At 45.7% G+C, this 14,842-nt stretch overlaps 1 protein-coding gene across 7 annotated transcripts in view; it reads left to right on the top strand.

The window, feature by feature from the left end:
* The window catches only part of ZFAND6 (zinc finger AN1-type containing 6), a 78,462-nt gene extending 63,977 nt beyond the window's left edge, over positions 1-14,485 (top strand). For 5 of the 7 annotated variants that reach the window (XM_053365479.1, XM_053365476.1, XM_053365480.1 and 2 more), the window contains exons 5-7: positions 2,682-2,903; positions 11,298-11,411; positions 13,220-14,485. In XM_053365479.1, coding sequence (XP_053221454.1) covers positions 2,682-2,903; positions 11,298-11,411; positions 13,220-13,368 — 485 coding nt within the window. In that variant the 3' untranslated portion in view covers positions 13,369-14,485. The remainder of the gene's footprint in view (positions 1-2,681; positions 2,904-11,297; positions 11,412-13,219) is intronic. The other 2 variants (XM_053365481.1, XM_053365482.1) reach the window with 2 other exon arrangements.
* Positions 14,486-14,842: the final 357 nt, after the last annotated feature.

The raw sequence follows: 14,842 nt of genomic DNA, 5'->3' as shown, positions 1-14,842 counted from the left end.
TCGTGGGCCGGTCAAACAACCTCCGTGGGCCACTTCCGGTCCATTGGCCTTGGGTTGCTGACCCCTGGTTATATGTTAATCCAAGTCATGACTAGTCAAGTCTCTGTTGGTGAACAGAGAAACCATAAAATGGACTGTATCTCAAGATAAATAGATGATTTGAAGATGTAATGCGATTCCAAGACATCTGCTGAACCCTTTAGTTGGTGGAAAGCTCGCCTGTATGAAATTTTGGTATGCCAGGAGTTCTCTCCACAATCCACGAAAGGACACTACAGGGTATGAATCTATGCTTTCCCATTAGAATATATTCCCCCAGTGGCTGGTTTCTCCTATTATATTTTAAAGATACAACTCATGCGTAGCATCAAGAACTGAAAGTACTGATAATGTGTTTTACTTGGGGAGCAAATGCTCACATGAGTTGGAGTCGTATATTTGAGCAACTCTTTTACGAAGTAGAAAAGAGAGGTATAAGTTTTAAATATATAAATATATATTCAAATTTATTTGCCTGTAATGCTTGGATATATCTGTGGATCTAAAGCTACGTAGTTTGCTGCAGTGAAATGTGGATTGTGTGAGTCTGTGTAAAATTCAGTATGTGGGAAATTGCTTGGACTGCAGTTCCATCCATACTTACTGCTATGAGCTTTCTGCGGTTGCAGTTTGGGATAGCACGAGGCTCCTTCTCCTAACCATAGCTCAATGGTAGAGCACATATTTTGCGTGCAGAAGGTCCTAATTTCAATCCCTGGTATCTCCAGTAAAAACAGGGGATCAAGGAAGAAAGATCTCTTTATCTCCCTGAGACCCTAAATAACCCTTGGCCTGGCTAAAATGTTCTTCTAAGCCAAACCACAGTTTAGCATGAATGTGTGGACTCTTGGAGGTTGTGACTGCTTTGCTCTTTCCCAGTTGTTCTGTTCTGATGTGCCTTGCTAAACTGTGGCTTGGTGACCCAGCTGAGCCTTTGCTCATAGTTCAGTTCTCTCTAGACTACCAAGCCGTCACCAGGGTTTGTCCTGTGGCTTACGGCTCATGGAGAATTCCAGGAGAATTAAACCATGAACCTGGTGGGGACAGAATGCTAAGCCAAATCATGGCTTAGTGCAGCAGCAGAATCACCAGGGGGAGGAGCAAAGCAACCTCAGTTTCCCTTCTGAGAACCTGTACATTTCTGCTAAACCATGGTTAGCCACATGCCACTGGCAATTGAAGTAGATAATACTAGCCTAGATTGACCAATGGTTGGACCTGGTAAAAGGTAGCTTCCTTCACACAGTTGGACCCTCTAGCCCTGTGCTGACTGACTGGTGAGTAATCACTCTCCAAGGTCTCAGAGATATTTGCCTGCCTTCCTACCTGTAATTTCTTTAGCTGGAGTTGGTAAGGATCAGAGCTTGGGCTTATGCATCCCCTTATCAACTACCCCCACCCTCAACCAAAATCCCCGAAGGTTGGCACTTAGGAATCCTCATCCTTAAGATGCATGCATTGATAGATATCCTTGGCTATGGCCCCAGTGTGGATTTTCTGAAAGGGAAATTTATTGTCTTTCCCCCAACACAGCAATTTCTCACATGCAGCTGACCTTCGAGCTGCACATATTGGGGATTTTGCTTTGGATAGGAAGCCATTACAGTCGTACCTTGGTTGGCGAACGCCTTGCGACTTGGAGCGTTTTGGCTCCCGAACGCTGCAAACCCAGAAGTGAGTGTTCCGGTTTGCGAACGTTCTTTGGAACCCAAATGTCTGATGGGGCTTCCGCAGCTTCCTGTTGGCATCAGGAGCTTCCTGCAGCCAATCAGAAGCCGCGCCTTGGTTTCTGAATGTTTTGGAAGTCGAACAGACTTCCAGAACAGATTACATTTGACTTCTGAGGTAGCACTGTTCTAACTTTCCAGTGTGTGTCCATGCATTTATTCAGCACTTATAGGGACAGGTAAAATAGGAAAATCTGAAAGCCACGTGTAGATATAGCCATGTAGAATAGCTTTCTGTGTAGTGGGGACGAGGAGAAATAATTTTTGTGTCATTTAAAATATTTGTATGCTGCAATTTATCAAGGGGATTTAATGCATGAAGCAGAGCAGGAAGGACTTTTTGCATACCTCCAGACCACAAGAGCTGTCTGCCTGAGGGCCCCCATGTTGCTTCATGACATTCATGCATATTGCATTTCTGATATTCTCCCCACTTTCCAGTGCTCATTCAGTTGCAATTACCTCTTTGCTAGAAGAATTGTCCTTCTGAATCCCTGCACAAAGGAATTGATCCTATTGTAGCTAAGAAAGGAGGCAGGGGAGACCACTTGATCAAACTACAGGGTGGGAAAACTTCGTTCATATTTTTATGTTTAACTTTCTCCCATCTACACTCCCAACACTTTTCGTGTCCTCTGTTCCCAGTGGTAACCAAGCAGATCAAAACCGCATCCCTTGCTAAGCAGTCCTCGCTCGCCACCCTCACCCTTGATGGCTTTGCACGCAGAGTCGATCAGCCCTGCGCTGCTGTAGCCCTCGGGTGCAAGGAACTGCAGGAGTGGGTGGGTCCGTCCTGAACAATAAACGAATGAAAACCACTTTCAAAACTGACTACGCAGCATGTTTGTGTGCGTGTGTGTGTTTTCTAAAGAATAAAAATACATACCTAAAATACATGTCCCGTTGAATAAATAGAACCAACATCAGTGGACCTTGCCGAAACAATTTCAATAGACAGTACCGGAGAGGAATTGTCGATGGATAACTCAGATTTACCTGACACTACCAGGGGCTCAGAAACAGAGTGTGATTATGATGCAAGCATAGAAACTAATATAGATGATCCCGATTTCCCGGATGAGAACTCGAGAGTGAAAACGAAGAGGCGCGATACAGATTTAACACTAAACACAGTAGGTAAGTGAGTTTCCTTGTTAACGTAGGTTATAGCCGTGATTCCCAAACTGGGCTGGGGCAGGAAGCAAGTGTGTGCCACGAGAGGGGCTGGAAAATGAACCTTGGTTAAAACGAGTGCCCAAACCAGGTGCATTCGCTCTGTAGGGATGCCCTCTTCCCCAGCAATGACCTCTACCAGGGGTGGGGAACCTCACCTTTGCCCTTTCCCCAGGTTGCACCCCTTGCCCCGTGCACTCCTTGAGTTCTTTTCCCCGGCTGATATGTGTTCCGGAACTGTGATGGTGTCTCTGCTTGTCCAAATGGAGAAGAGGTGGTGCATGGCTGGGATTTGCACTGCCGCACTAAGATCACATCCATTACTCTATCCACTTTTGCCTCTGGCCTCACCCACTGTCAGCGTGCGACTCCCAGAAGGTTCCTCACCCCAATCTACACCCCCACACTGTTTCTGCCACTCTGATTGGCAGAGATATCATCCGAAAGAGAGGGTATAAGGAAACACCAAAATTCCCTGACAGCACCTTGCAATGCAGCAGAGAAGGCAACAGGTAAATCATAGAAATGTCACAGCTGCCAAGACAGCATCCTGGGTCCCTACACTGCATCCAGGGTGAAAGGGGGCGCTGGATGCAATTTTAGCTGTGCTCTCTGGCAGTCACAAAAAAGAGGCCCACACTGTTCGTCTAAAACAGGTGTGGGATGAACCCCTGGCCCTCCAGATGTTACTGAACTACAACTTCCATCAGCTCTAGCCAGGGATGATGGGAGGTGTAGTTCAGCAGCATCTTAGACCACACCTGGTCTAAAAGCTGCATGAGAAAAGGAAGCAGCAAAAGAATGAGACGTCTCTCCATTCTACACTCAAAAATGGGCCAAGGGAACTGTGCCCCAGATACTGAAAGTTTTGGAAACGCTGGATTAGGTAAAATTGAACATAGAGAGAAATAAGCATCTAGTTCTGATAGTATGTAGATGGACCCGATCTAGTACTCTTTTTAAACCTGTTCATTTCAAAGGCAGGGAGATCTGACCCTGTGTGTAATTCTCCTGTTTGAATGCATGGGAATTCAAAAGGGCTAAGCTGTCTAGATTGTGCCCAGTCTTAGCACCTGGCAGTGAGTCAGACCTCAAACACTTTTTATCCCATCCTTTCCCCCCAGTCTTGGTCTAGACATTGTCCTCTATTTGCTAATGTCTTTTAACATGATTCTGCTACTAACTTTGTTATATGCATGGCATAGTTGCTAATTTAAAAAGCTGTTCTTTTTAAGCTACCTTTGAGAAAGAGTAAGCTTACCATAGCAGTTTTCCACCTTTTCCTGCATGTTTCTGCATTCAAATGTCTGTATATCTTTATTCTGTGTCCTAATCCTGCTCTAATAACCTCTCTTTCTTTCTCTTTCTCTTTTAAATTCATACTTCCATTTGCAGCTCCAGATCTTTCAACTTCATGCTGTTCTGTAAAGAGCAAGGGTGTAGCAGGAAAAACAAAAGCTTTAACCATTAAGTGCACCCTTCCTGATGTCCAGGCTTTTCATTTGCCTCTGATGTGCTTGCTGGTGGCTGTGTGTATGTGTATTAATTCCTCCCGCCCCTTCAAGCACCAGCCTCCCCTTTCCTTGTAAAAGATCATTTTCTGTTCATATAAGGTACAAAGAGATCAGTGGCCAGCTCCAAAAGAAATGTGCACCCAGTGGCTTGTATTAGATCTTTTTGACTTCCCTTCTGTGGCTAAGGGCAACCCCACACACCCAGTGCCATATCTCAGAATGCTTCTAACGCCCCTCGTTCCAGATGTAGTCTGCAGTGCAGCAGAGGAGTGTAAGCTGCTGCTGTATGCCAGGTCAGGCATCTTCTCCATCTAACCTAAGTTTTACTGCTCCCAGGATATTACCTCCTCCCTTTAAACTGAAGATTTAACTGACGGTACAGTGGAACCTCGGTTGTCGAACGTAATCCATTCTGGAAAACCATTCTACTTCCAAAAACGTTCGACAACCCAAGCGCAATTTCCGGTCCGCAAAAACCATTGAAAAAATAGAGGGGGGAACTGGAGAAACGTGCCGCGGAAGCCATTCGACTTCCAAGGCGTGATCGAAAATGGAAGCATTCACTTCCGGGTTTTCGGCGTTCAGGTTCTTAATTGTTCGGCTTCCAAAGCGTTCAACAACCTAGGTTCCACTGTGCAAAGGATGGAGCTTTGGGATCTTCTGCATGCAGAACATATGCTCTTCCACTGAGCACTGCTTCCTCCTCATTTGGGAAGAAAGAACATCTAAATTCTCTTTTCAGCTGCGCAGAACTCATTGCACGGTTCCTTGGATCCTGGCCAGTGCGTAAAATGTTATTGTGTGGTAACCTACAATTGTCCAGGATAGTCCTGACTTCATCTGCCACCCCCTCCAAGATCAGCTTGATTCAAGTATATTGTCTGTAGACAGTGAAAGTCTGGCCTAAGTCAGGGGTGGGTAGCTTGTGGCCCTCTAGATGTTGAAGGACTCCAGCTCCCATCAGCCTCTGCCATCATGGTCAATAGGCAGGAGCGAGAGGAATTGTGGTCCAGCAGCACCCAGAGAGAACCTCTGTGCTCTCTTTGGAACTGGGGAGCTGGTGCAGTTTTAGTAGCTAAGACCATCAGGAGAAAACCACAGTGGTGGGAATTGTAAGACAAGAACATCTCCAGAGGGCACCTGTTTGGCAATGGCTGCTGTAAATTTTTGAGCAATGTGCCCCAAACTTCTAGTACTTAGAGCAGATTTAAATTATTATTTCCTCCCTGAGTTGAAACTGGATGCACATCGTTCGCCAGATACCTTGAGCAGGCTTGGTATCTCCATTGATAATGTCTGCTGTCCTTCGCCCTGTGCATTGTGCAGTTGTCTGTAATTCAGGTACAGGCTGGCGCTGTCTAGCCATGGGATTCCCTCCTCTATTAGCAAAAGGCTGCATCAGGGAACAGACACATCCTTACTCCCTCCTGCCAGATTGCATCTCAGTTTTGTCCATATTATTGGCAGAGGGAGGGAAGATAAGTGCTAGGCATGGTCTTCCCCTCCACCAGTATGATATTGCTCCTTGTTCATTCAGCAGGTTACCTTAATGTTTGATGCTTTCGCTCCACTGTTGTGGAGACACTGTTGTGGTCTTAGCTACACTGTTGTGGCACTGAGTTTGGTCTTTGAATTTTTTGGCTGTTCTGGAAATTGAGTCCAAATTGCTACTCTATTCCCTGTTCCTCCTAGTAGGCTCTGGTATAATAAAACTCCTCGATCAAAGCCTTGTAACTCCAACCAGTTGCTATATTTCATCTAACTTTGCAGTTAGGTTTTCAACACTTCCCCCTCCCCTTTCTGTATTTGTCTGTCTGTCCTGGAGCTGACTTTTATGTACATTGGTCCTCCGGCAGTATTCTGCTGGGGACAATCAGTTTGTTTCGTGACGTCCAAAGGTCAGAGAAGGGAATTCTAAAAAAGTTCTTTATTAACTCAGCTGCCTAGCATTTTCTTGTCTCTTAGGAGAGGTGTGTTGAATTTTGAATTGCTTCCCATAACAACAAAATCTCAAAGTGGTCTACAACAAGAATAAAATACAGTAGTCAAATAAAATGTATTAAAAACGTAAGGGTAAAAACACCCAGCCACTGGTGCTGCACAGATGAAACTACTTCCCAGGGTTGTTAGTTGCCCATCCACAATGATCACCTGCAAGCATGCAGGTCACATGGCCACACTCTTCCCCACTAGGGTGAGGTGTTTTCTTATCTCCTTTAAAAAATAAGCGAATTCATTTTAAATTTGCATCTAAATTAGCACATGCAAATATGTGCCTTTTTGTTGTTGTTGGCAGCGAACTTTCTCTTATTTTTGGGGTGTTGCACAAGTGCCCCCTCTAGCTGTTGCTGGATACGTCAGCATCATTTAAGTTCAGGGACAAGCCAATCTTTTGGGGGGTGTGGAATAATAGGGCATAAAAAGTCACAGTACTGCTTGGAGCCAGGTCAGTCTCCCCTTGAGGATCTCTCCTCAAAACCCACCTCTTCCATGAAGGTGTTGACTTTATCCCTTGGTCCCTCACTCTGGTCCAAAACTAAGCAGACATTTTAATTGTTGCTGATATACACACACACATTTCCATTACGTCTCCATTTGTTGTCTCGCCGCACAATTGATGGCATGTTCCTAGAGCTTTGGTCCAAAGGCAGACGATGTAGCCACCTTTCAGAAGCCAAGCAAACCCGGGTCTGGCTCTTGGGGATCCTTGCAGGATATAGCAATGCAATTAAATGTATTTAAGGCTGTAAGCTCCTAAATGCAAGAAGCTGAGAGTTCTGTTTGATTTTTCTCCTTTATTTACTCTTTAAGTTTACCCCATTTATTCCCCCTCGACCACTTTGTTGCAGGGACCACATAATACTCGCTCCGCATTTGTAAGGAATCAATTTTTTAGCATTGCACTTTGGAACTCCCTGCCTCTTGATATCAGGCAGGAGGCTTTACTGTATGTTTTGGCACCAGATAAAAACATTTTATGCAAGTGGTCAAGTGGGTATATATGGGGTATGCGAGTAAACTGGTCCCAAACTGTGAAGGGTTGTTACCTTGAACTTGTCCCAGTAGCAAATTGGCAACCAGCACAGGCCTCTGAGCAAAAGTGTTATATGCTGACAAAATCTCGTTCCTGGCAGCAGTTGCGCTGCAGAACTCTGCACTCCCTGCAGCTTCCAGATCAAGCTCAAGGAAAGCCCCACGAAGAGCACATTGCAGTAGTCTAATCTCAAAGTAACCAATGCATGAACTACTGTTAAGGCATCAGATGTTGGGAGGGCAGGGTTATTATTGTAAAACATTTTACCTAATCTCTGTCTTGTTTCGATCAATGACTTGCAACATGAATTTATCTCACTTGAATAGTGATGCGCTTAGGTAATTTTAGACTGGTTTCTGGCACCTCTCGGGCGGGTGCCATTGCAGGCTGGCAATCTCCCTGCCCGCTTCTTGCCTTTACATACTTCTGAGAAAGTATGAAAACGAACATTTCAAGTCAAAATGGGTGGTGGCCTGTGTGTGCGAGTCTACACTTTTTTTTAGATCTATGACTCCACCTAGCTCCTAGCCGCTCCTGGGTGCAATTGCTCATGCTATGGGACAGAGCCAATTCGGATTTCCTTTTCTTCAACCCGTCTCCCATGTAGTGGTAGTGGGCCTTAAGCTTTTAAGCCAGGCCTTTACCGTTGCACAAAAATATTTTCTCAAGGGCCCTTCTGAGCTGCCCTAGCCATCTGCCTAAATCTATGAGAACAAGGGAGGCAGAGGTGCGTTTATTTGACCAGCACCAGAACCAGGGGCAACCCCTAAACCAACTAGGGAGACAGCTTGCCATAGTTTTTAGCACCTCCTCAAGCACTGAATGCAGCTGTTGTCAAACCGGCATCCGTTCAGGGCTGCCCCAAGTCACCTAGTAACTTGCTGTAACAACTTCATGGTGAGTTCCGGCACCTATTTTTTCTTGGGGGGGAAAGCACTGGCTGTAAGTAAAATGTATTGCCTTCTTTGCTGGCTCTGGGAGCTGCAACTGCTTAAGTTGTTCTAGACCAGGCAACTTAAGCCTTTTCAGAGACCCAAGACCCAAACATGCATTTGGGGACCCATTTCTCAAACTTTCACCATACATTTGCATGCTGGTAGTATGCCTGTTGCAACCCGCCTTGGATCAGACCACAGCACACTAGTGAGTCCGCACCCAGCAATTGGAAGACCTAGGCAATCTTCAGAGATTATATTGAGGAGTTGTGTTAGGGTTCTGAGTCTCAAGCGACTTTTAAGGCTGTCTGAAAAGACATGTTTTCAGTCTTATATAACCCTCTATTTCAGCCGTCAGTGGCCCACTTCAGGTGTCATTATTTCAGTCTTATTTCAGACTAAGAGCGGTATTTAAGCCAATTCATGAAGACAGCTAAAACTAAAGGCGCACACTTCCAGCCTTATTGAACTGAAGTTCACACTTCTCTCTCCCTGTTTTAAAGGTGTGTGATGATTCCAGGATTATTATTATACTTTTATGGCATGGAGCAGATCTCCCAATGGGGTCGCATCTGCAGGAATCCCTCTCTTGTAGAGCACAGTGATCAGTTGGGGCGTAGACATAAATTACTGGCATGGTAATTGTCAGCCACTTTGTAAGGCTTCCCCAAAAAATGAAAATGCTTTGTATATTTTGAGTTAGCGGGGGCTCGCTGGGGATTCCTCAGTTGTGATTCCTGTTGGGGTGCTCCCCTTCCTCACCCTCCCCTTTGCAGTCCCCTGCACACCCCCAAATTCTGTTCCAGGGGGCTTCCAACTTTCCCCCTCCTTCTCTGCAGTGTGCTCCCAAAACAAGACCCTTAACAGCTTGGGCCCAGGATACCTTATTCCTCGGATCCCTACCTGATCACAGGTGTTTAGGGGAGTGTTGCTGCTATTGGTCCCTTGTGGAGCCATGAAGTCAGTAATGTGGGGCTGACTCTGTGGACATCTTTCCTGGCTGAGGTCAGACAGATCCCCTCCCTGTTGAACTTTGGGTGCTTTGTGAAGACCTTTTTAGTTCAGCAGGCTTTTTGAAGTAAGGGCCCCCCCCCCTAATTTTATGGATAATTTAACTTTAACTTTTGTATCTGTTTTGTACCTCATTGTACACTGCTTAGAAACTACAGTGCTTTTAAAATTTGTTATTATCGATAAATAACCTGTATATCAAAGATTTCAACGTAAAACGAATTGTGTTGCAAGAAACCCACAACCATACATAAGGCTGCACAATTTTATGGAGCTCTGTTGTTCCACTGCGTAAGAAACATACCCCATTTCGCCACAAAAAGTATTGTTCTGTTGCCTTCCCTCCTCTAACCCTTGCTATATTCATTTATTTAACGGTATTACAATTTCCTATCTTTACACAATCCATTCTTCAACAATTGGCGTTCTTCTTTTCGTTTCCCTTTTTCTTTAAAAACAACAACATAGGTTGTTTGCCCTTAGAATGTCCAGCTTCTCCGCTATGGAAAACAATACCCGTATTGTTTCATCTTCTGTATGATAAATAAATGAAAAACATGATGTTAATGTGCATTGGACTGAGGATGAGCGAGGAGTTAAATGATGGAACTCCTGTTTCATCTTGAAATGGAACTCCTACAGGTTTCATTGATGGCCACCAATCTAGATGGCTTTAAAAGAGCCTGGGACAAATTCATGGCAGAGGAGGGAGAGGCTTTGTTCTACTTCCATGGTCAGAGGTAGTCATGCTTCTGAATACCAGTTACTGGAAACTGCAGGAGGGAGAGAGCACTGTTGTGCTCTCCGGTCCTGCTTTGAGGATTTCTATGGGCATCTGGTTGGTCTCTGTGAGAACAGGATGCTGGACTAGATGAGCCATTGGCCTGATCCAGATAAAACTTACGTAATTAAACACACACACAAATACAAATACCCTGGTGTTAATCAGTATATGAATTGTTAAAAGATCTACTCCAAAGCAGTGGCTTAGCATGGGTTGCTGGTGCCCAGGGCAGGGCAAGTATTGCACCCCTCTGGTGGACTGGGCAGCTGGGGGGAGGACAGCGCAAGCTGTCCCAACCTCATTGGGGCATCAGCCTCACGGAGGAGGCGCTGTCCCAGCCCTGAAGGCTTGGACCGGGTGCAGCTTGCCTCCCTGCAGCTCCGGAAGGTTGCAGGAGCTCAGCAATGCTGAGGGAGCCTGCTGTGGGTTGTCTGGTTGTGCCCATCTCATAATTTTGCACCTGAGGCCACCACCCCTCGGACCCCCGCCAACTACACCACTGCTCCAGAGGAGCCCCAAACCCTCTAGAGCAGAGTTTCTGGGGCTGCACAGGGGAGGGAGAGGAAGAGGAAGGCTTGTTGGGTGAGCAGAAGTCTGTTGTGCTTGGGCGAAGGCAGTGTTGCACACATCCCCTTATACTCCCCAAACAAGGCTGTGTATTGAGCCTCTCTTCTGGGTTTCCAGCGCATGAAGTGCTCTGTGTGCATCCAGGGGAGCAGGCTTCCTGTCGAGTAACCCCTTTGGCATGGGAGATTTTAATGTGAGCAGCATAGGGCCATCATTTCCCTCTGCAAATAAACGTCCAACTGCCTCTGAATACGAAGAAGCTATATCTCAGTCCTCAGCTTGATTTCCACCTCTCGTGACCAGCAGAGAGATTAAACAAGGTGGCGAGTGTACGATGGAGCCTTCTGGAGTATCTGAACGATGAAGGAATCTGGTTAAAGTTCTGGACATGGCCAGATTTGGGTCTTCGAGGGAGGAATTTAAACCCCAAGGGCGCAGGACCCGAAACTGCAAAGTTCAGATTTTTGCCTTGTCTTTATCTCTCTCGCATCTTTTTGCTCTCTTTCCCCGCAGCTTCAGCATCAGATAGCGCAGAGCCATCCTCTGAAGAACAAGAGAAATCACTCGACAAACCAAAACAGAAAAAAACTCGCTGCTTCATGTGCCGGAAGAAGGTTGGGCTTACCGGTAAGTTCCTTTTCATTTCAGTAACTTGAAATGCGAGCTGTAGATCAACAGTAAGAGCTTACTTCTGCCTTTGAAATACAGTGGTACCTTGGGTTACATACACTTCAGGTTACAGACTCTGCTAACCCAGAAATAGTACCTCGGGATAATAACTTTGATTCAGGATGAGAACAGAAATTGTGCTCCAGCGGCGCGGCAGCAGCAGGAGGCCCCATTAGCTAAAGTGGTGCTTCAGGTTAAGAACAGTTTCAGGTTAAGAACGGACCTCTGGAACGAATTAAGTACTTAACCCGATGTACCACTGTAGACACGTCTGGATCCTCTAACATTGAGCTCAAACCAGCCCCTGCCTTTTACTCCCCCGTTTAGAGGAGGTGGTGCAAAGCTTGGTGATTTTGTGTGTGTCTTTTAAACTACAGTAGTACCTTGGTTTACGAACTTAATCCGTTCCAGAAGTCCGTTCTTAAGGCAAAGCATTCTTAAACCATAGCGTGCTTTCCTATAGCAGCAGGGGACTCAGTTTAGAAATGGAACACACTGAACATGTTCTGCTTCCAAGGCAAAGTTCACAAGCCAAAACACCTACTTATGGGTTTGCAGCGTTCTTAATCCAAGTTGTTCATAAACTAAGTTGTTCTTAAACCAAGGTACCACTGTATCTTTATAGCAGCTGCTATTTGATGCATCTTATTATTACTGCTAATTACGGTCGGTAGCCTGCTCTTAATTGTTAAATTGGGTTTTTATAAGACTTGTGTTTTTTTAATGCAAGTTTTATAAGACTTGTGTTTTCTTTATGTAAGTTGCACATAACTTGGCAATCCACCAAGCTGAAGGGCAAGTTGTGAAGGTTCTGTGCAAGTAATAATGAAATGGTGTATTTATTATTAACATTACTGGTGTCACGTTGTCACTGTGCCCTTCAACTTGCGATGAGCTGACAAGCAGCCTTTCAACCAGTCTGATCTGAAATGTTGTGCAGAAAATTACTTTGGCGGTCCCTGCAGCACAATATACACCCAGAAGGATTTGTTTGGCCGGTATTGAGTCTACAGTTCCAGAACTGATGCTAAATACATTACTTCTTGCAAATGAACCACCATAGCCAGTAGAGGTCTGTGAAAATTTGTGTCCTGGGCTTTTTAGACTCATCTATTCATGTACTGGGACATGGGTGGCGCTGTGGGTTAAACCACAGAGCCTAGGGCTTGCTGATCAGAAGGTCGGCGGTTCGAATCCCCGCGACGGGGTGAGCTCCCATTGCTCGGTCCCTGCTCCTGCCAACCTAGCAGGTCGAAAGCATGCAGTGCAAGTAGATAAACAGGTACCACTCCGGCGGGAAGGTAAACGGCGTTTCTGTGCACTGCTCTGGTTTGTCAGAAGTGGCTTAGTCATGCTGGCCACATGACCCGGAAGCTGTATGACGGCTCCCTTGGCCAATAAAGCAAGATGAGTTCTGCAACCCCAAAGTCATCCGCGACTGGACCTAACAATCAGGGGTCCCGTTGCCTTTTACCCATGTACTATCTGAAACCAAAGGGGCACACATTGCTTTGTACCCAGGTGTGTGGCTGAAAGGACTCGCTCGGAAGGGGGTTGACTCTCCTTCCTTGGAGATTTTTAAATTGGATGGCTGGCCATCTGCCCTGGATTCTGCAGTTGGGATCCCTGCATTGCCAGATGTGAAATACATAGACATTAAATTCAGCTCTCCTGCCCCACTATGCGCTTTGAGCAAAGGAAGTGCACCCCACTCTCCTCCTGACCCCCAGGCCTCTTACAGCCTCCCTGTCTTCTCTCCTCCGCAGGATTTGAATGCAGGTGCGGCCACGTTTACTGCGGCGTCCACCGCTACTCAGACGTCCACAGTTGCTCTTACAATTACAAAGCGGACGCAGCCGAGAAGATCAGAAAAGAGAATCCTGTAGTCGTCGGGGAAAAGATCCAGAAGATTTGAACTGCTACACTCTAGCTGGAATATTAAACAAAAACGAAAAAAAAACACAAAAAATATATGACCATCTGCAGATGAAATTGACTTGAGCTTCTTCCCCTCGCCCACCCCCTTCCCATTCTTCCTCCCCTCCTGCTTTAGTCATGCCGAATCATGCATGTCATCCAAAAGCATAGGTTCCCCCCTCTCCCTTTTAGAACATGACTAAACTTTATTGCAATGCCCCCACCACCACCACAACAGCTGAAGAGTTAAGCAACCTTTACACTTGTGAGATTCACTATAGGAGTCCCTGTGGGGCCCCTGAATAAATACAATGGCTATTCAAGTATTATCCTTTTGAAATAATTTTTAATTTTAGTTGAGTGCAGAGGGCTTTTTATAATACCGACACAGAGATATATCGGAAAGGCAGCAGCGCTTTTGTTTGTATTTCTCTCTCTTCTGTTGTACTCAAACATGCATGCATTAACCTGGCCGTTTTTGTTTTCCGGGGATTTCCCCATCTCTCTCTTTTTTTGTATATAGCTTTCCTTTCCTTTCCTTTTCTCTGCAGCACGATTTCCCTCCCCCCCCCATAACGCCTCGTACGGCACAACTAGCGATCAGTAACTGAATGTATTTTAATCATTGCGGCTGCTTGGGTTTTTGTTTTTGTTTTGTTTTCCGTTCTCCTCCCCCATTAACAAAGGTTTATACATATGTTAGCATAATAGCTTGTTTGCACCCCCCACTACCTATTTATGTATGAATCATTTGTAATGCGTGAGTCTGAGCGTGTGATTGAGTGAGTGAGTGAGTGAGAGAGAGAGAGAAAGAGAGAGAATTCTGAGATTCTAAAGTTTGCGTGTGGGATTTTTGTTTTTTCTTTTCAAAGATAACTTCTAGGATATTTCTTCCCACCCCTTCTCCCCTGTGTGTGTGTGTGTTCTGGGATGGGGGGGAGGGCGGGGGGTTGTCTGCACTTCCTTGCCGACTGCAGGTTTTCTTGGGGTTTATGTTATTGGGTCCTTTATGTACACCAATATGAAGAATGATGAAGTTTTAACTGTATTGTATTTATGTTCATCCACGTCTTTAACTTTGATTAAAATAAAATTTTAAAAAATTGGGATTTGGAGGCGATGGTACGTGTTGCTTTGTACCCGGAAGGTCTCCCTCGGAAGGGGGTGGACTCTCCTTCCTTGGAGATTTTTAAGCAGAGGTTGGAGGGCCATCTGTCATGAATGCTGCAGATCACATTCCTGCATTGCAGAGGGCTGGACTAGATGGCTCTTGGAGACCCTTCCCACTCCACAACTCTGTGGATGGACTGTAGCTCAAGTGGCAGAGTATCGGATTTGCACCAGGAGGTCCCAGGTTTAATCCCCAGCACCTCCAGGTAGGACGGAGAGGTTCTGGAATCGGCATTCAGAGCATCGTCTCCCCGTGCTGAGCTATGGCTCAGTCTGCTTCAGTCACTCATACAGAATCTCTC

The sequence above is a fragment of the Podarcis raffonei genome, chromosome 14 (genome assembly GCF_027172205.1).
Source record: "Podarcis raffonei isolate rPodRaf1 chromosome 14, rPodRaf1.pri, whole genome shotgun sequence".
Classification (NCBI taxonomy): Eukaryota; Metazoa; Chordata; class Lepidosauria; order Squamata; family Lacertidae; genus Podarcis; species Podarcis raffonei.
This window is presented reverse-complemented; position numbering and strand designations above follow the sequence as displayed.